We start from the raw sequence: 21,830 nt of genomic DNA, 5'->3' as shown, positions 1-21,830 counted from the left end.
CTGAATGCAGTGAAAGGAGGAACTCTCACAGGTGGGGGGGGGGGGGAAAGAGTTAAAACTCCATCCACAATCCAGCAGAGCCCCGTTTATTTAAATTGCGTGCCCTACCCGCACGTCACGATTCACACTTAAGTACAGTTTCCACACAAAACCGCGGAGAAACGCACGCACGCACGCACACGAGAAAAAAAATCAAACTCAAAATAGTAACTAAAGAATAAAACATAAATCTGGAACGCCGTGAAGTATATTTCTCAGATTGTAGGTCCCGGTCGTGGTACAAAGTACCCGCCACGCACGAGCATTCTGTGCTCGCTCGATCGTCGATCAACCGACGGACTGGAAGTTTTGTATTTACGCTCCGGCGATGTTTCGCAAAGAGCAGCCTGGGCGAGATGGAGATCCCCCTTCGCCCCCCCGGGGTGAGGGCAGGTGGGGACAAATCCCGGAGAACACGGGCTGTACGTTCCGTGGCGGGCACGGGGGGGGGGGGTCCTAAAAGCCACGCACGCAACCTCACACGCTGTGGTCGTGGGTTTGAACTCGTTGGTCAGCAGTGCTGGATTTAAGTAAAAAAAAAAAAATCCTCGCTGTTGCAAACAAATTGATAAAAGTACCAATTATTTTCCAGTGGATTTGTCGACTCTTAGAATGATCACATTGGTGTCCCGTTGGTGTCCGTAGGTGTCTCGTGCAGTAGGTTCCCCGACCTGTATGGGGGGACTGACGACTAATACGGACGACCGTCAACCCTAAAAAAAAAACCATGTTTTTGACGCGCCACCAATCGACAAAAAACTTTTTGAACATATAAAAACCGACGAAATATTCCTTATCTGCTAAGGAGTTCCACGGAGCACACCCCACGACCTTGCAGGCCACTAGGACTGTCGGGTGAAAATGATTTGCGTGTTTTGTCTTAACCAGTTGTGTCCCCAAAGTGTGGATTTTCCTCAAACGCGTGGTGTTTATACAGTGTCATGTATTTAGCTACGAAGGATGCTCCGAGTAACGACTCCCACGCGAGGCGGAATTAGTGTGACCCCTGCAGCCACGAGAGGCGCTACATTCAACACTTAAAACAAATAATTAAATCGCAACCCTGCATCGTGATAATTAACAAATCGCGGAGGGGGGAAATCGTCACACGCCTAAGGTATACAGGCTAAGCATCAGTGTAAGGAATAATGAGCGCTTTAACTTTGAGCGTCAATTAAAGAGATTGTATTTAACACAAGTGCTAATGGCAACCCGTGGAGAATGATTGTACCGCAGAATTATTTTCAGTTTTGTTAACTTTGCTTTGTCGGGAGTTGTAAGGGTTGCAACAGTGAAACGCATTGGACCTAAACAAAATCGATTCAGGAAAATGTAACCAAAGTTTTCCTGCGGGAAAATAACCATAACATTGATGATAAACAAAACTATGCATCAATGAACCGATTAACAAGATTCTAAAACTCGCGATGCACGCATCAACTCGCAGGTGTAAGAATCGATGCTCTTCCACCAGCGTGTTTTTCATGCAATGGGTTCACGTCATCCCTGCAGCCACTCGTGGCCGCTACATTCACCATTTAAAAAAACACAATGGAACGATGACACCTCATCGCAAAAAATCAAATCATGGGGGCCAGGTTCACTTTTAAACTTCTCAAACACACACAAAGTAACAGGTATTGGCCAAATATCCTAATGCTGAAAAAAAATCACCTGCAAGTTACTCGGTTGGGATTTTCACAACGCAACAACGCCCCCTGCTGCGTGAACCCTGGCAGGACCGCTCCTGAATAAATAATTCTGGAGACTCGGCGAGGCTTTCTCCGGTAAACAAGGGTCATTGTGCACCCGATTCATCAGCACAAAGTACGTTCTACAGCAGAAATCGGTAGGCCTCGCCCGCAGCGTAGACAGCACGAGCAGACCAGCCTCCCGTAACGAGCCGCCCTGCACCATCCCAGGTTAAGCCATCAACCCACGTTCACAAAACCTTTCAATCGTAGAGGCTAGAACCCAGGGAGAGATTGGGCGCACCCCTGCAGTATTGCCGACACCGAACAGGTGAAGTTTCACCACTCCCGGTGGCGACTTTTGTTTTGGTGAAGTCTATTTTGTCTCTGTGTTTGTACCGTCTCGTTTGTATTGGCGGTCTATGTTCCAGATATTTATGTTTTGGCGAATCATCGAACAAAGACGGTCGCCGCATCGCGCGCTTTTGCGGCCGTCTGGAACGCTCTTCCGATGTTAGGAAGCCACCGGAGCTATGCACTTTTAAATCTAAATTGAAAAATTCATTTCTTTCGAACTGCGTTTTATATTTAGCTCGTCGTCTTTCCCTCGAACTTAAAATTAGCACGGTTGGCTATGTACGGTGCGAAATAAGTTCAACATGTACATCCAGCTGGCCAAGGCTTGTCCACCGAGTAAAACTTCCGAGTGGTGGGTGGAAGAATGGTCGGCGTGTAAGTGGGTGGTGGTGGTGGTGTGGGTGGTGGTGGTGGTGTGGGGGTGGAAGTCGCCCATCCCAGATTTGATCAAAGGCGAGCAGGGCAACGAGAAGCTGCGCGCTTTCAAATGCAGCGCGCGTTGCCCCTTGCCATCGCAAGTAGGGGGGGGGGGGGGACCGCTTCGTGAGATACCAGGAGGACTTTCACACACCTTTGGTGGAATCCACCGCACGTGGAAAGCGCCGGTCGCTTCTTGTGCCACTGCAAGAGGGCCCCCCTTGTAGTGAAGGCAGTGACTGGATGTGCCGTAGTAATTCCCTGGTCAAATGCCCCCCCCCCATCACCACCCTCCTCGGGCACCCGATGAGTGCAGCCCAAGACGCTCGCAGCGACTGAATATCGTTTGCACGCCATTGCCGTACGGAATTAAAACTCGCGGGCCACTTCCGGCCGTGAAGAGAAGAGAGCGCAGTGGGAACCCTGTCTCAGAGAGAGGGGGGTCCCCCCCCCCCCTTGCCATCTCACAGTTCACCAGCAAGAGCTCAAGCGAGCCCGACTGCTGACGAGACACTGTGCATCAAAACCGGTAGTTTGCTTGTACCGAATCAACGCTGCTGAAATCATGCGCTACCAGAGGCCGTTAGGGATCATGGACAGTGTAAGATTTTAGAAATATATATTTTTTTGCGTGCAGAGAAAGTGATAGGTGAAAGGGATGACTGCATTTTGTTCTTGGCCATAAAGCCAGGCCAGTGCCGTGGCAGCATTTTAGACGCCACCCGTCGCTGACAAATTCGGGGAAATTAAATCCTGTCCACGTTTGGCGCCAACACGAATCCGATCGGACACATTTTGGTAATCCACAATCAACCACAAGGGTGCGCGGCTACTTCTGTACAACGCTCACGGCAGTTGCGTGAATGTTGTCCATTTGTCCGGCGCGTAGACAGTCCGCAAAAGTCGTGGCACGGATGGATACTCATTAAGGGATCGCTGTGCCGTCATTACCCCCATTCACAAGGCAATTTCAACACAAGAAGTCCTGTGTCATCAAAGCCAACTGGCTGGCATGAAAATCTGACGTGGATTCGCAGATCAGGACTGGACTGTCACGTTCTGGTGCAATTTGAAGTCCACAATCCACACTCAAAACAACCCAAAGCCAGATTTTATTTCGTTCACGATGAAATTACCGCATTTTTAACTCTGAATGAGTGCACGATTTCCATGGAATCAGCATTCCATATGTGGGAATGGTAACGGCCGACAGATGAATAATGGGAAACCCGGGATGGATATTTTTGTCCCCGACAAGTCTGCGTTGCTAAAATGGATCTCGAATAAAAAAACTGTTTCTTCAATTAGACTACGTACAAATCATTCATAGTGATGTTACGGGAGATAAATACTGCACCCTCCTATCCCTTCTTAGCTCATTGTATCAAGGGGGGGGGGGGAAGGTTTAAGTTCCATAATTACACCACGAACTGCAGGTGGCAATGCAGGTATCGGGGTTCCATTGAGGGGGATTGGGGGGGGGGGAGAAAATCGGATCCCGTGTTGAGCAATGTCACAACACCTGCCAACGTGGCTCTGCCACACTGTTGTAACAGCCGGAGGCGTTCACCCAGGGCAGGGCTTGCGATAGTTGTACCAAAAAGCACGCGTCCGTAACGCCGTATTTCGCGAAGACCGATTCTGTGCAAGGTGAAGTGGGGTCAGGTGGGGTGGGGGTGGGGGGTCAGGTGGGGGGGTTCAGAGGGCACCAAGCTGGCTCCGCTGAGATCCTGGGTTTGAGTGCGGGGTGTCGGCTGCTGCCCGCGATTAAACCCAGGTTCTCCAACGCAGCGGGCCGATGGCCTCTCCGACCTCGTCGCCAATGACCGCACGGACAAACGAACGAGAAAAAGAAAACTTGGGTTTCGCACTCAATTTGGATGCATTCCAGCGGTGAACATTAAAAGCACAGTTTGACCGTCACGCGATGAACATTTCTCTGCAGCAGCGGCGGCGGCGGCGGCGGCTCGGGTGGCAATAAAGTGCACGCGTCATTTAAGTGCGTGAACACAAAAAAAAAGGGGATTACAGAAGCAGTCCTGCGGTAATCTCCTTCTGCGGGCCGTTCTTCGAACGCACGGGCAACGGGCTGCCGTGCGAGCGTTCTTGTGCCGAATGTTGCGACTCGTTCGGCGATTGCCGACAGCACGAACGGGTCTCTGAGCCTGCGGAAGACGCTCGCAAAAAGTGACGGCACCAAGAGCGGAAGTCGATTTTTTTGTTCGGGAACGTGCGCCCTCGGAACGTGCCGGTGGAGCGGCGTTGGCAAGTGGTTCCCCGCACCACGTTACGATCTCGGTGACCAGGGTTCAATTCCCGGGCGTGGCTAACATCGGTGGCGAGTGATATCTGAACCTCCAATAGGTTAACTTGGCCCTAAATGAGTACCGAGTGTTGGTGTGTGAACACCACTGGCGACACCAGCCTCTTGTGTGCCATTTGACCTTAATAGGTGCTCGCTAACAGCATGTGCCTCTATCAAGTCTATAAGGCTGCAGAGAGTCGTTTGTGTGCACACATGAGTATATATGTGTGTATGTGTGTGTCCACAGATGTGTGTAGCTGTGTTCAAGCACGTGTGTGTGTACGTATAGTCGTGCGCATTCATACAGGTGTATGCGAGTGCACGTGTTAGTGTGTGTGTGTGTGCGTATCGGTGTTCACGCATTCATTTGTGTATGTGGCAAACGTATAAGTGTGTGTATGCATGCGCATGTATATGCTTATGTCGTTGCACATGTGTGCATATACATGCATCCCTGTACGTGTGTGTGTGCGCACGCGAGTTCTATTATACATATATGCACACGCGCGCGTGTGTGTGCGCGCGCACGTGTGTGTGCACAAGTATCTGGGCACATGTGGGCATGTGTATACGTGTCTGCAAACACATGCCTGTACACGTCTGCACACGTGCGTGTCTTAAGTGTCTGTACACAAGTATAAGTGTGTGTGTGCCGTGCAGTAAAGATATCGCGGATTGGATGAGCGCCCCCGCGCGGAACGTAGCCACGTTCACCACGCAGGTGCAGGAGGACCCTGGGGATCGATCGGTGGAGTCCGGGACGGCGGCAGATCGGAGTGCACCAGGCAGCAGCGGTGGTGGCGGTGGTTCTTCATCGTCATCGTCACGGTCGTCGTTATCGTCACGGTCGTCGCCTTCACTTTCTCCCACCCCCACGTCGACCGCGCCAGGCCTGGTGACCTGGCGTGACCCGGCGCGACCCTCACGAGATGACGGACGCGACGTCCCAAAGCTGCGGACGGAGAGCAGGCGGACGAGGGTCAACGGGTCAATGGGTCAGCCGGCTGAGCAGTCGTGCCACGAGGTCACCCGGAACGTCGTTGCTTCCTCGTCGCGTCTCAGTGCCGCGCTGGAGTTTGAGCGAGTACACTCGATGACCTGGGGACCGCCGCATCTGACGAGATGTTCAACTACCTCGCCTGGCATGCAGGAGGTCGTAAGTCCCATCCCAGCCTTCTGTGTACTTGGACCGCGCGTGCCCCGCAATTTGGTTGTTTTAAATGTACACGTCAAAATCCACTTCGTTGAGCTACCATTTGTGGCCAGATCACTTTTGAAAAAGAGATACATAGCTTAGCGGGCCTTACCTGGTAAAATAAAAAAATGATGTGGAGCTGATGGAGAATTCGCAGTAGGGAAACATTTATCATGAGGTTCAACAGCCCATCTTCTTTGGTTCTTTCGGTAAAGTCACGTAGAATGAGAATAAAATAATAAAATAAAATAAGACAATAAAATTCTCACGACGTTTCGGCCACAACACAAGTAGCCTTCGCTTCAGGTGAAAGAACAGAACTGTCGGGACGACAGTGCTTCGAAAGTCAAGAAAGCTTTAAATCGAAAAGTTCAACAGCCCGTTGATTTGTGTCACAAGTTTAAATTGTTCGTGTTACCTCCAAAACGCGTAAATGTACTGCACTTGCCTTTCTTGTTTTTAAGCCCAAACGTGAAGTGGCCAGCAACAAACAGTGCTTGCACAGTTGTTGAAGAGGTAAGAGTGTAACAAGTTTCTTGGTACGTATGGTCAGTATCGTCTCCTTGGAGTCCACTGCCGGACAAGGGGGCCTCCCCAAGCCACGCGGGTCACCGAGGGTATTTGACCATACTTCACCACGCCGACGACGACGGCGCTACGCGCGCGTGGGAGCGCGAGACGCAAAAATGGACTGTGTGCGCTCGCGAGAGACGTCCCCGACGGCCGTTACCTTCATGACCTTGTCGGTGCCGGAGGTCAGCAGCCAGCTTCGCGTCAGGTCCAGCTGCATGTGCACCACGTTGTGTTTGCTGTCGTGGAACGTGGCCATGGGGGCGCGGCTGCAGGGCACGCACGGAGGCGCGCAGGTGAACGTGCAGGGTGCGTGCGTCATCACCGCCATCAACATTACCAAGCTTGTTTACACAGCAAAGTCTCAAAAGGTCCTGTCAAGCTTTCGCAGTCGGGGGGGGCGACGATTGCCGCGTAGATTCCGATTGGGTAAAACTTGCGGGTCATTTTTGGCAAACGTCGACTGTTGACGCCGGGCACACGAAGGCCTACTCCTGCAAATGACGTGTGAAGCAGACGGCTAATGACACGCAACCTCAAAATCAAAATCTCGGGATCTTCATTTAGACTGCAGGAATCCGATGAGCCACGAAGCTCTTCACACACACGTTCAATCGGACGTCCGCAACGAGCGGCGGATGCGCCACGAATCAAGTTCCTGCCACCCCAAACGCAAGACGCCAATTCCAGGACCGTCCCCATATCAACAACTCTCATCGCGACGAGTGCTGTGCGTGTGACGTGGCGTGGCAGGCGCGAGTGGGGGGGAGGCAAGGGGGCACTCACTCCTGGTCGGTTATGGACTCGTAGCAGGGGTCGCACACTCGCACTTCCATCTCGAAGCCCAGCATGGGGATGGTGGAGCGCTGGGCGGTGCACTTGGCGCACAGCGCCATCCCGCACTTACGGCAGTGGTGCTGCACGCGCGCAGGAGGAGGAGGGGAGGAAGAAGAGGGGATGAGCACGGTGACACGGTGACACGTTGACACGCAAAGCCGGGGGCGAAGCGAGCCCCCGGTCCGGCAAGCGACGGGCCGGTCGGTCAGTCGATTCGCGTGGATGAGCTCGGGGTTTGGGGTCCTCCCCGTTGCACTGAGCTTTTGAAATAAACGAATGGCGGTGACCCGTGGGCGTAGGGGTGCCTCCAGGGTGTGACACCCAGCGACGTTGTTTTGGGCAATGCGAACGAATGACTGAGCCGTGTAGAGCTGTGGGGGCAAGCGCAGTCGGCGAGCACCTATTAAGGCCGGCGTGGCTCGCGAGTGGCGTTGGCCGGCACCCACGCCTGGCTGTTCCTCTCCGAAGTGTTTTTTTTTTCGCCCTTCCAATTACAAGTTCAGGAATGGTGCAACTGTAATCGTGCGATGACACCGATACATTTCCATTCGGGACTCGAGCGGATAGCAGTGTAACCCCAATCTAGATAACGGCGTCCAGAAGAAGACGTCACGGAACTACTTCCGAGGTACCTACAATCGTCTCTTAGGCATACAACGGGTGCCGCTGCACCTTCTCAATGCCCTGTTGTCGAAGTCCCTGCGGCTACATTGACCACACCGCGACGGGTACTCGCTTTTGGCTGGGTCAACCTAGAGGAGGTCCAGGCCAGGTTCATAAACGAGTCGGCTTGGTGAAAATAACACACGCATAATTATGGATGCGCAGCTCGAGTCCGCTGTATAATTATTACATGTCAAATTGAAACTTAACACCTAAGATTTTCACAGCCAATGCTGTGATTTGTAATCGATATTGGGGTCAGTCTGTACGATGAACATATTATTTTGCTCGCCATCACGTAGCCTAACCCATATATCAATTATGAATTTAAAAAAATGTCAAGTCGTACGTAATTTATATTTTTTGAATGCGTAAAACACTCGGTGCGCATTCTACCCGGAGCTCTACAAATCGCAAGCACACACACAGATCCGCACGGGCGCACACCCCCCACGTGTCTCCCGCGCGCCTTGCCTGTCTCAGGCCGATGGTCTTGCTGTCCCACATCTGCTTGAAGTTCCAGAAGAAGGGCTGCGCGCACTTCTGGCACGAGTCACTCTCCAGCCACTGTGGGGTCTGACGCGGCGCAGAGAGGAGTGGTAGGGGGGGTAGGGGGGGGAGGGGGGGGGCAGGGTGAATGGGGTGGGGGGACGAGTTGGGGGCGAGCAAAAGTTGGGGGGAAGGGGGTGGGGCGGGGGTTGTGTCCGGGTAACCCAGTAGGTGCGCCAGCGAGGTCAGATTCGTGCCGAGTCTACGGACACACGTCTGAGGCGCGTCTCACTTTCCGGAGCGCCTGGACAGTCCGGAGAATGCCCCTCATTTCACGTTAACATTCTACGGCGTCGCTCGCTTTCGGAGGCATCGTCTTTTTATCACGGTGCCCCCCCCCCTCCCCCGCCCCCCTTTTCCAGCCGACGAAGACGCGCACCTCCTGCCGCCGCACGTCCATGTTCCACACGACGATGGATCCATCCGAGCCGCACGACAGCAGTTGCCGCGTCGGCTGAGCGTAGCACAGGCCCTGCACTTTGTTCCTGAGCCGGCACGTTGGGGGGGGGGGGGGGCGGGATGGGGAGGAGGGGGTGGGTGGGGGGGCCGGGCAGCACACGCGGAAGAGATAATGACTCCAGAGGTCACACACGGCAGCACACTTAACCCTCGATTCGTACGGTTGGCTACGTACGGTGCGAAAGAAGTTCAACGTACACGCATACATACATCGAAATGACGATGTGGCCGGAGACGCGGTGCCCACCTGTGTCCCTGCAGCTCGATGGCTGTGCCCTTGCGGCCGCCGATGTCCCACATGATGATGGCGTTGTCAGACGAGCCGGAGAACAGCAGCTTCTGCACGGGGTCCCAGCACAGAGAGCCGATGCTCCCTGCAAACAAAGATCAAAGATCCCCCGTGTAGCCTTAACAGACTGTAGGGGCAAGTGCTGTTAGCGAGCACCTATGAAGGCCCGAACGGTACACGAGGGGGTGGGTGGCTAGCACCACGCCCGACCGCCTTTGTCTCCCTAGTGGCAATGTTTACACACTGCACCAGGTACTCATTTGAGGCTGAGTCGACCTAGGGGATGCCCAGGACCGGTTCAGATAATCGTCACTGGTGTTGGCCGTGAGCGGGAATCGAACCCGGGTCGCCGGGTTCATAGCGCAGCGTGCTAACCGCTACACACACAGACACGAACCCGGCTTGCGGGTTCGTAGCGCAGCGTGGTAACAGCTGCGCCACACACGCGCGTGTGTGGCGCAGTTTCCCCTCCCCCCCCATCCAGCCTGCATAGGCCGCTTTGTAATCTGTGACGCTTTGCTATCGCCTGTTGGCCGAGTGGAAGCTCAATGGGCTTCACCCGCCAAGTTCACTTCTTTTGAACTTCTGGGTTCTGTGAAGTAGTGTGCCTGTATCAGAAGTTGCCCTTTGCCTTCGCCCCCACCCCCTACCAGTGTAAAGTCAGCATGCGTTGCTTAATTCAGAAGTGTACTATGTTGAACTTCTTTCGCACCATAGGTAGCCAACCATGCTATGGTTATCCCAAGGGCTTGGGGTCAGACCCTTCCACCCGGGCCTCCGTGGTATCGAGATGTTAACTACCTCGCCTGGTATACAGGAAGTCGTGGGTTCGATCCTGACCCTGAAGCCCGCTAAATATTTGGAGTTTGCGTGTCTCTCTCTTTCTCCTCATCATCATCATCACGGTGGCTAGGCAATGTTAACTACCTCACCTAGTATACGGGAGTTCGTGGGTTCGATCCCGAACCTGATGCCTGCTGTATATTTGGAGTTTGCGTGTCTCTCTTTTTCTCATCATCATCATCATCACGGTGGCTAGATGTTAACTACCTCGCCTGATACACAGGAGGTCGTGAGTTCGATCCTGACCCTGACGCCTGCTGTATATTTGGAGTACGCATGTCTCTCTCTCCGTCCCTGTGGTTGCATGGATTTTCTCGGGGTCTTACCGGTTTTCCCCCCCCGCATTTAGAATCAACGTGCGGTTTTTGAGTGCTATAAATCTCCACATGAGAAGCCCACTTCGTTGAGCTATCAATTCTGATAGCCAGGTCGCTTCTGAGAAAGAGCTACATAGCTCAGTGGGGGCCATACCTGGTCAAATACAACACAGTTCATAGTTTAAGATGTAGGATCACCGCAGTGCAGGTGCACCGCCTGTGCACTCGGAGGCGTGCCACGGCCCAGGCTTTACCCGTGTGTCCCTTGAGCGTGGTGATGATGCTGCAGCTGCCCGCATCGAGCTTCAGCACGGTCACCTGGCCCGCAAAGTCGCCCACGAAGGCGTAGTGCGACTCCACGTCGTACCTGGCGGGCGCCGCTCGTCAAGGAGACATCGCGCCGGCGGCTGGCACTACCGCGAAGGCTCTGCCAACCTGTTCCCGGCTGTGAATCAATTAAGCCGCTTTCCCGTTGCCGAGACGCCCGCAAGTTGCAGGGTGGGGTCCCGTTCACCGCTGAAGCTCGGAGCGGTTCAGCGTTATTTTTTTATTTGAGGTGTAGCGCCGCCATGTTTAAAGGCATTGTAATCAACACAGACACGACCGCACTCTGTGACAGCTGGCGCCAAAACTGTGCCACACGCCCTCCCGCATGGCCTTGTGGGAGCCTCGGTACGTCTTCTGACCTGAAGACGTTCTGATAAAAGTTACTTAAGTTTTTCTTCAGGTTCTGTTCCGATGACGTACACACGTACATCATCGGAACGAAATCGGAAGAAAAACTTAAATAAAATAACTTCAAGTCAAAAGACGTACCGAGGCTGATGAGGTACCCGTACGTCGTCGGAATGGGAAAAACGACACGTCGCATCTGCTACAATTGGTTGCGAGGATTGTTCTTCAACTCACCGGTCAACTGACAATGACACATTAAGCGCTTTTACACGTGACAATATAAATGTATCGGGTGGTGGAGGGTCTTACGACACAGATTTGGTCACGTGGTTGCATTGCCTCACTCAAAAGCCGACTAAGAATCAAAATCCATGCCCAGTAAATGCACAATATATTTTTGTTAACCGGCTTATTTTTGTTTTTCACGACAATCACGACAATGACGACGACGAGGAGGGGGGGGGCAGGAGGAGGAGGAAGGGCTGGAGGGGGAGGATGAGGGAGGAGGACGAGGGTGGAGGAGGAGGGTGGAGGAGGAGGGTGGAGGAGGAGGAGGGTGGAGGAGGAGGAGGGTGGAGGAGGAGGATACTGCAGGCAGGAGGCCCAGGCGGCCGTTCGGTGTGAACCCAAGCGGGTGCCGCTCTCTGAGCAGTGCCACGTGAACTGCTTGTCCTGACCCGTGCTCAGCACCCACTCGGACTCGAGCACAAAGTGCACCCCGGTCACGCGCTGCTGGTGCGCTGCACACACATGCACACAAAGATCCCCCAGATAGCCTTTAATAGACTGTTGGGGCAAGCGCTGTTTAGCTAAATACAGTTATCCGGCGCAGGTTTTACTATATTCTTGGGTCTTTCGGTAAAGTCACGAAAGACCCAGGATTATGAATTCCTGCAGTCACGAAAGCTTTAATTTAAGGTTTTACTATAGGCTGGATCGATGGCCTACTTCAACATGTTCATAGTTAACTAATGTAAACTCAAAAAATAGTTTTCGTTGTTGCTTCTTTTGTACGTATGTTGAACTTGTTTTGCGCCGTACGTTGCCAACCGTGCTAATCGAAGGTGCAGAGGAAGGACAACAATCTAAGGACAAAAATCAGTTGTCAAGAAATTAGTTTTCAATTTATATTTAAAAGTGCATAGTTACAGTGACTTCCTAATATCGGAAGAGCGTTCCAGACGGCCACCAAAGCGCCAATGTCTGCCCTAAGACTCTCCACCACCCGACACAGCCAAACTAATTAAAATGTCACGCGGTGCACAAGCGTTTAACGCCGCGCCAATTATTATTTCAGCTCGCTGGTAAATTCAAGACATTTTATTCATAACTAATTGTGAAACTTGGTTCATGAGAATTATTACCACAGAAATTTGGGCAGATCATTACGCGACCTAACCCAAAACTCACATTGGCTTTAAAAATCTGCACGTTAAAGTTAATTCATGTTTTATTTTCACTTTTATTTTTTTCCCCCTTCCAAAAGGCAGATGGTGACACTAAGTGCGGGCCTTGGAGGCCGGGTGCCAACCGTACAGCGACTGCACGATCTGGCGGAAGGAAGCAACTGCGAGGCGTGGTCACATAAATGGCAGTGGCCGCGGTGACCTCTTGACCTCGACCTCTCCCCATTCCACAGCAGCGTGACGTACCAGCGTATGTCCTGGTGCTCGTCATTTTATTGAAGTCTTCAGACATCGAGAACTCCTGTAAGAGAGGCAATGCCGGATCACATTGGGAAATCCCTCCGGCCGCGTGGCTCATAGCGTACAGGCACGGCACAAACCGTGTTCGTGGAACACCCAAATGCGACCGGGTCTCAAGATGCTGTGCAATTGAGGAGGCTCGCGACTGTCCACAGCGACGTTCAGAGGGGGAGTCTGGGGGCTGAGGAGTCGGGGCGGGCGCAAATCAGGGCGAGCGTCTCGCGCTGCTGCGCTACACGCACCGCCACGGCTCCGTTGTCGAGGCCCACGAAAAGTCGCCGTGTCTCAGGGTTGTAGGACATGGTGCTGCAGGCCACTGTACCGGGACACGCAGCACACACACAGAAAAGACAAAGATGAAGACACCCCCCCCCCCCCCCCGTATAGCCTTTAACAGACTGTTGGGGCAAGTGCTGTTCGCGAGTAGCACCTATGAAGGCCGGTACAGCACTCGAGGGCGTGGGTGGCCAGCACTACGCCCGGCCGCCTTTGTCTGCCCAGTGGCGATGTTTACACACTGTACTAGGTACTCATTTGAGGCTGTGTTGACCTTGGGGAGGCCCAGGAATGGTTCAGATAATCGCCGCCGGTGTTGGCTGCGAGCGGGAATCGAACTCGGGTTGCTGGGTTCGAAGCGCAGCGCGCTAACCCCCCACACTACCGCTCCCCACACGGCACGCACACAGCATGTACACAAGTGCACACAGCATGTACACAAGTGCACACAGCATGTACACAAGTACACACAGCACGCAAATGCAAACAAGCGCGCAATACACATACACAGCGCGCGCACACACGGCACATACGCACAGCGCGTGCACAGCACGCACAAAGCGAATAGCACACGCACGCACAAAGCGAATAGCACACGCACGCACAAAGCGAATAGCACACGCACGCACAAAGCGAATAGCACACGCACGCACAAAGCGAATAGCACACGCACGCACACACGCGGCTTCAAACACCGCACTCGTAAAAACGTCGCAACCCAGCCCCGAGTGCGGTTAGCAAGGGTGGTACAACATACAGTAAAAGCGTAAGCGGCGGTGATGGATAATTGGGTAAATACATTTTTAAAATGTAAAAGGCAAGTTAAAACGACCGGGAGGGTTAATCTAATAATTCTTGCATTCAGACTTGGGTTGTACAGCGTATCCTCGAAATAGTGGGAAAACTCAAGAGGTGGGGGGCTGCCCCGGGGATATCTGCTTTCTCAACTTTTATACGTCATGCAAAGTTAAAGAGCAAACAGAAAGGGTGAAAACAAAACCAGAACACCGAAACCACAGAAAATCTATAGTGGACTACACAGTGAAGTTCTGCAGTACAGTTCGGAGCAACTGAACTGGGACCGCCTGGGCGTGTGACGCTTCCGCGCAGCGTGGAGACGCGATCCGTGTTGCTTTGCGCGCCATTCATTTCATTTTTATTTACTTTCTAACAGTACGACCTTTCCGTTGGGAGTTGTGGATTTACAAAATTGAGTACTAGAACGTTCCCTCGCCTAAAACCCTTCAAACCGGTTGGTAGGACAGCAAAAATACAGTGACGATGCTTATTCAGCCGGGACACACACATGCATATTTGTGGAAATTATTCCTTGCGTTATAGAAAGTGAGTATTATTTGCATAAACAAACGGGTTATTGTCAAAATAAAATAAAAAAAACGTTGCCCGGCCTCCTCCTCCTCCCGTGTGAGAGTGCCGACTGGCTGCGCTGGCTGTGCTCTACAGCTACTCGTGAGGAATTCTGTGTCGAGACACCGACCTGCCTCATTTCAATAAGCCCCATGGTTACTTGGGGGGACACCCTCAGACAGACTCTCACCAAAGCGCCCCGCCACCCCCAACCACTACACGTGGGACGGGATCTACATCTGCCTGCGTTATTCCGACGGCGCGCTGTACGATCTGGCGTCAGCAGCACGACACGGGTTGCGGTGGAGGTTGCGGTGGAGGTTGCGGCGGCGGCGGCAGCAGCACAAGTAAACACAACGCGCACACACACTCAATAGGCGAGCGGCGGCCAAGTGAAGGGAGTCAAATAATGAAAAGGTGACGACGGTGCGGAGGAGCGCCGTGGCAGGGCACCGAGAGATTACGTGGCAGACGGCCCGTGCGCCCCCTCTCTCTCTCTCTCCCACTCGCGACCGCTTGAATAATTTAAATCCGTCGATCAGAAAAAGCCCGGCAGGTAAAAAAAAAAAAAAAGGGGGGCGAAGCGAGAGCTGGACGGTGGGAGGAGGCGGCGCCACCACAAACGCTCTCCGCGCGAGGTGCAGTAGACGTACAACGAACATTTATATTCACTTGCTTTATACGGCGTGTCCTCAAGACACCAGGACGATTGCGGCCCGGTGCATTTATTTTCTTTAACAAGACCACGGTGTTTTCCAATGGAGACCACATTCAGCCCATTTAAAGCTGGTCGTGCTATTTTTCACAAATAGCTTTTTACGTGAATACAAAAATAGATATATAGAAAGCGATATGAAAAGATTAATACAAATATATCCGACTGAAACTACCGAATATTGAAATCCGATTCTGAAGCGCGCAATCCAACGCTCCAGCCGGTCGACCGTCCGGTTACTAAACTTGGGCTGCATCGGCGCGCCACGTTGCCACGGAGCACGGGGACACGGACAGCGACGAGCCGCCGTTGCTCTCCACGCTGTTCAACGTTCGAACTTCGCGAGTCCAATTGTTTTCCTCCTCACTTTTTCGGGGTCCCAACTTAAGCCCCGTTATATGCAGCGCGTGGCACATCCACCACACTATTACGGGGGGTGCCACTGTGGCGAGATGTGAACTCCCTCGCCTGGTATGCAGGAGGTCGTGGGTTCACTCCCGACGCCTGTATATTTGGAGTTTGCATGTTCTCCCCGCGGTCGTGTGGATTTTACTTCGGGTCCTCCAGTTTCTCCCACCACATTTAGAAACACGTGTTTACAGGATTTGGCTGTCATAAATTTCCACGTGATAAGCCACTTTGTTGAGCTAACATTTGTGGCCAGGTTGCTTCTGAAAAAGAGCTATATAGCTCAGTGCGCCTTACCTGGTAAAATAAAAATTATTATTTTTTCTGTTCAATTCCGAGGACCCACGAGACTGGGTTTATTTTGGTAGGAAGATACAGCGTGGTTAGAGTGCGTGCGTGGGTTCGTACCTGGCATCGAATGAAACACGCTGGGCCAGAACTGGCCACTGTCCCTCTTGATCCACACGCGTATGGTTCTATCAAGACATGGAATGGAGAGGGAGGGGCGGTTGGGGATACGTGCATGCGTGCACGGGTGGGTGCGAGAGAGGATGGGGTCACGGGGAAAGCACGCGCAGTTTATACTCCACTGAACAGCGACTGCACACAACACAAATAAAATTGCTAAAAATTACTTGGCATTCAGTCTTACTCGGCTTTGAGTTACAAACGTTCGCCACGTATAAGTTCATTTACATGTAACATTCTTAACATCGCGTGACGGAGCGACGACCGACGTCTCGTGCCGGATCACAACAAGAATATAATCGTGGAACTTGTATCGTGCACAGTTTTTGCCAACGGACTCCAGCTTTGCGGGCGACTCGGAGGAGCTCGAACTTTGCCCTCCGTTTACCGAGCAAAGGGGGCAAAGGGTCCCGCTACATTGGGATGCTTGGATATTTTTCCATTCACGCACATTTGGCTTCACGTCGGGCAAAAAATGTAAGACGGTGAACCCGGATAATTCCGGCTCACGCGGGGAAATAACACTCGGATCGATATATAATTGGCACCATCTCGATACCATGGTCGAATCAGCAGGTGTCGTCCGGTCGCCGGAATGGATAGAGGATGAATGGCCTGCAATCCCTACTCACTTTCTTTTAAACCTTGTCCAAACACGGACTGGTTGAGTGTCTGGGTGAGTGTCTGGGTGTGTGTGTCTGGGTGAGTGTCTGGGTGAGCGGATGGCAGTGAGCGATGCTGCAAGAGCTTTGGAAAAGGTAATGACAGAGTTAACCCTGAAGCGAAGCAGTGTTTTGCGACCTGCAGAGTGGCGAGTGAGTGAACACTGCGAGGATGAGATGAGACGAAACGGTCTGCTGGACCGAGTCCTCAACATGGATGGAGGAATCAACGAGTGAAGTTCACGGGAGCGGTAACCATGATAGTAGCGATATCAGAGCGGTAAGCAGGTAACTGACCGCCTCCATGATCATAACCATACTGACTGTATGATAACAATGAATGCGCTTTTGCTCAACATCTTTATGAAAAAAAAACTCAACTTTTTATTTTACCAGGTAAGACCCACCGAGCTATATAGCTCTTTTTCAGAAGAAACCTGGCCACAAATCATAGCTCAACAAAGTGGCTCATCATGTAGACATGTATAGCTGCCAAATACTCTAAATGCAAGTGGAGGGAAAAACCGAAGGAACCGGAGATAAATCCAAGCGTCCACGAAAAAAAAGAGAACACGCAAACTCCACATATACAACAGGCGTCAGTCGGGATCGAACCCACGACTTCCTGTACACCAGGCGAGGTGATTAACATCTCCTAGCCACCGTGGCAACGTCTCCCGGGAAACTCTGCCAGGATTCCGGAATCGACCCACCCCATCGCCCGCGTTGACCCCCACGGCGGGGCTGGCGCCGCTGATTGTCCCTCCTCTCTGTGTGCCGTCAGCTGCCCCCCCCCCCCCACGCGCGCCAGGCTAAGTGCCCACGCCCTCGTAGGTACCACGTTAATGGGCTTTGAGCACCCAAAATCCCGCGTGCTTGGGGTTCAACACACATTCGTAACCATGGCAATGGGCTTGAGAAAATTCTGCACACTATACTTGTGTGAACGTGTATGCGTTTGTGGGTATGGGGGCAGAGGTCATCTCAGTCAACCCATTGCACCTGGGCCTGTCCCATAACCTCCTGCCAGCGGGCGTTCGACACTTCACGTGGCCTTAAAGTGCACATAGCCTGGCACAAGCGCCGTGGTAATGTCACCGCCACTTAGTGGCGAAAGGCGGTTGTTATTGCTATGGGTATGGGGAGCGGTGGTGCAGCACTTAGCACAATGCGGTATGAACCTGGCGACTTGAATTTGATTCTTAACCATGGCTAACATTCAGTGTCGAGTGATATCGGAATTGGTTGTGGGCCCTTCCTGCATCACCTTGACTTTAAATGCGTATCCGGGTGCAGTGTGTCATTAGCATTGGGGAGACAAAGGCGGTCAGGCATTGTACTAACCGCACCTCTCCCTTGTGCGCCACACTGCCCTAAATATGTGCTTGCTGAACAGCACTTGCTTGTACAGTCTACAGAGTAAATGGACGGTTCGTTAGAACTCTATCCGACCAAGTTGCTCCGTGTAGAGCAAGTGGCTCGCAATCAGAACCTGCGAGTTCAAATCCTGGTCGGGGCGGGGGCTGTTATCATATCTCATCATTCCTCTAGGGTCGATAAAATAAGTACCACTTCGTGAGGAGGTCAACAGTGGTTACCCTATTGATTTTAGGGAATTGGGAAATTTCACCACTTGCTCAGGGCTGTGAGCAGGAGATGCGCACCGACGCCCCGAATCCTCGTTCAGCAGAGAATAATTTTGACTTTGGATTCAGTACAGCAAACAGCAGCCACCAAAGATCACTGTGGTGCTCAACTCATTAATCTGCTTGACTTCACAAGTGCGTACAATCCGAGAAATGTGCAAAATGCGTTATGTAAATATATCAACAAATAGGAAAACGTAGCACTCACTTCCACAAAGCCTCCGTGTGGTGATTAATCACAAGCTTCCTGCCGAGCACAGTTTTTTTTATAAAAAAAAAATATACATCACGGTTAAGCTCAGTGCTGAGCTGGGTATAGGGGACCCTATTGGCAGTGTTGCTACAGGGAAATTAGGTGTCAAAGAATGCAAGTCCGCAAAAAAGCAGACAGTTGCGTGCTGGGATTGTGCTGAGAGACAGGAAATGGAATATACGGATTTCTGATTTTTTTTCTTTACAAAAGTTTACAATTTTTATTTTACCAGGTAACCTGGCCACAAATCATAGCTAAACGAAGTGGCTCATCATGTGTACATTTATAGCAGCCAAATACGCGCTTGGATTCTAAATGTGGAAGGAAAAACCGGAGGACCCAGAGAAAAACCCACGAGACCATGGGGAGAGACACGCAAGCTCCAAATATGCAGCAGGTGTCACGGTCAGGATCAAACCCACGACTTCCTGTATACGAAGAAAGGTACTTAATATCGAATCACCGTGGAGCCACATTTACAGCTTGCCACTGGCATATCGACAGCCGAGGAGAGTCGGTGAGCGTGGGCAGGAAGCCTCGCTGGAACGGACGACGGGTACGGGCATCAAGACTAACGATGGAATGGCAGCCAAAGGGGGGAAATCAACCGCGCCCCTCTGCGGAGACGGAGCAACGAAATCAGCTCATGTGCAGGAGGAGCGAGAGCTTCCCGATTCACCATGGATTTCTTGCGTAAACAAATAAGTTGCACGTAAATCCGTATTTATAACCCGAATGAGCGATGTAAATTCTACTCGTGTGCGATGAGGTTTGGGAAGCCGACATTTGTGACAGTTATGGTCAGGGCTATGATTATAACTCGACAAATCCTATTAGCAAAAAAACTACACTTAAAAAAATGTATAATTGGGCCCCGAGAAGATGATGGCCAGGAGGTTAACCCTTTCCCGTTCGCTTTCCCGTTTCCGATGTGCGTGTGTACGTCATCGTTTTTTCTTCCCGACCGAAATCTGAAGTAAAAAGGCCATGCAGGGAGGGAGTGTGGGACAGTTTGGCGCCAGCTATCGTCGAGTGTGGTCGTGTCGCTGCGGTTCCGTGCAGCGAGTACAATACGTCTTTAAAAACAACGGCCGCTACGCCTCTCGAAATAAAATTATCGCCGAACCGCTCACGCGTTCCTGAGATTCAGCGGAGAACGGGACCCCACTCTGCAACTTGCAGTCGTCTTGTAACGGGAGAGGGTTAATTGGCTTCCCTTAGACGGCAGGGGCTCAAGTGATATGGGGGTCCACGATCATGGATCCTATTACCCTCGGGGATATCCATCACATTTACTTCTCTTAGCAGCGGGGTTTAAAATCGTGGATAACCCCGTGGTTAATGTGTAATTTTCACCACGACTCTCCTCTTAACAGTGAAAAAAGCGCAGATAATACATTTCAATTCGGCAAAACACTTACGGGAAAAGTCGTGGAGAATCTTGGATAAGAGGAAGACCTGGGCCCATGGATAAAGGGAGTATGTGCCGAGCCGACAGCTGGTACAGATAATAGGAGTCGCGTGAATAATAGGACCACGGATAAGAGGCGTTCTCCTTATAAAAGTTATTCAATGCGTGCCGACTGACCGTGGTGAATCTGGGGTGGGGCGGGAGGGGAAGGCGATGGGGGCATTCACCTCCCCTTTGAAACCCCGAGAATTGTTTATTTGTATTGATATTTACCAGAACATATATAAAAAAATGTTTTACATCGTGGCCCCTAATTAAAAGCTTGATTTATCGACACGGCCTCACCGCCCCCCACTCGGGAAAATTGCTTCAGCTGCCTCTGCCGACTGACAACACATTTTCTGTATTATTATGACGAGGATGAATGTTAAGCCCTGCGGTTTTGAGCACTTGTTATTTATTTTATTTTAGCGACACTCGGACCTGTTTGGACAGAGGGCACGATTCATGGAGCCCTCGCTCGACACGCGGCTGTAAAATTCTACTGCCATCACGCGACAGCACCACCATCACCACCACCTCATCGTCGTCCCGGCGGCTCTCATGCCGTATGCTAGCCAAGTCACGTATTCTATTTATTCACGCAGTCACCAAGCACAGGCCCCAAAAAACGTGAAGCGGCCAGCGACAGACGGCACTCTCAGAGCTGTAATTGATCAAAGTTGACACGTATCTTGACTTGAGCAAGGTTGTTATTAAGTCCAGATTTGAAGCTTTCGTGACTGCAAGGATCCATACTCTTTGGTTCTATTCGGTAAAGTCACGTAGGAAAAAAAAATAAACAAAAATCACGACGTTTCGGCCACAACACAAGTGGCCTTCATCAGGTGAAGGGACCAACCTGTCCACTCCAACGCTGTCCTCTGGACAGGTTGGTCCCTTCACCTGATGAAGGCCACTTGTGTTGTGGCCGAAGCGTCGTGATTTTTGTTTATTTTTTACCCACGTGACTTTACCGAATAGAACAAAAGAGCAAGGTTGTTATTATAAGCGCTTGGGAAAATAAGGCGATGGGAGGGAATTCCAAAGTGGAGCAACGCAAGGGAAGAAGCAGACAGATCGTTGTCATCACCCGCAGTGTGGCGAGTGGATGAGTGGGAGATAGGTTGAGCAAGTGGGCGAGTGTGTTGTTGGGTGAGGAATCCATGAGTGACTTTCAAACGAACAGTAAACCAATGTAGTATCCATAAAGGAGTGATAAGTAGGCGACATGACTGCTGGTGAGAGAGTGCTGGATTATCGATCAGCATGACTGCTTTAGGTTTAAATGTATATATGAACGTTGAACTTCTTTCCCACCGTACGTACCCAACCGTGCCAATCGGAGGTGCGGGGGAAGGACAACAAACTAAACACAAAAAGCAGTTCTAAAGGAAATGCGTTTTCAATCTATATTTAAAAATGCATAGCTCCAGTAGCTTCCTAATGTCGGAAAGAAATCTATCAAGTGCAGCCAGGTAGGTATTGCAACCAAGCCGTCATCATCCTGAACGCTCACAACAATGGGAGGATAACTCTCGCGAGATCGAGAGATCGCACGAAGTACAAAAATGCATGTTGGAGGGCGAGTCGGGCAAGGAGACACGCTTCCCCCCCTCCCCCCCCCCCAAGGTATTTCACTGCGACGTTGGTATCCACACTGGAATGTGTA

At 51.7% G+C, this 21,830-nt stretch overlaps 1 protein-coding gene across 3 annotated transcripts in view; it reads right to left on the bottom strand.

The window, feature by feature from the left end:
- Positions 1 to 70: 70 nt before the first annotated feature.
- Positions 71 to 21,830, bottom strand: part of LOC116952514 (WD repeat and FYVE domain-containing protein 2) — a 28,951-nt gene continuing 7,191 nt past the window's right edge. For all 3 annotated transcript variants that reach the window (XM_032971912.2, XM_032971914.2, XM_076074388.1), the window contains exons 3-13: positions 16,088 to 16,155; positions 13,155 to 13,228; positions 12,859 to 12,913; positions 11,796 to 11,946; positions 10,786 to 10,898; positions 9,330 to 9,456; positions 9,003 to 9,108; positions 8,549 to 8,650; positions 7,361 to 7,491; positions 6,735 to 6,843; positions 71 to 5,761 (exon numbers count right to left, since the gene is read on the bottom strand). In XM_032971912.2, coding sequence (XP_032827803.1) covers positions 5,732 to 5,761; positions 6,735 to 6,843; positions 7,361 to 7,491; positions 8,549 to 8,650; positions 9,003 to 9,108; positions 9,330 to 9,456; positions 10,786 to 10,898; positions 11,796 to 11,946; positions 12,859 to 12,913; positions 13,155 to 13,228; positions 16,088 to 16,155 — 1,066 coding nt within the window. In that variant the 3' untranslated portion in view covers positions 71 to 5,731. The remainder of the gene's footprint in view (positions 5,762 to 6,734; positions 6,844 to 7,360; positions 7,492 to 8,548; positions 8,651 to 9,002; positions 9,109 to 9,329; positions 9,457 to 10,785; positions 10,899 to 11,795; positions 11,947 to 12,858; positions 12,914 to 13,154; positions 13,229 to 16,087; positions 16,156 to 21,830) is intronic.

This window comes from Petromyzon marinus, chromosome 47 (assembly GCF_048934315.1).
Source record: "Petromyzon marinus isolate PM22_M1 ecotype Great Lakes invasive population chromosome 47, UKy_Petmar_22M1.pri1.0, whole genome shotgun sequence".
In the NCBI taxonomy this organism is placed as follows: Eukaryota; Metazoa; Chordata; class Hyperoartia; order Petromyzontiformes; family Petromyzontidae; genus Petromyzon; species Petromyzon marinus.
Note: the sequence above shows the minus strand (reverse complement) of the source record. Positions and strands in the feature narration are given on the sequence as shown.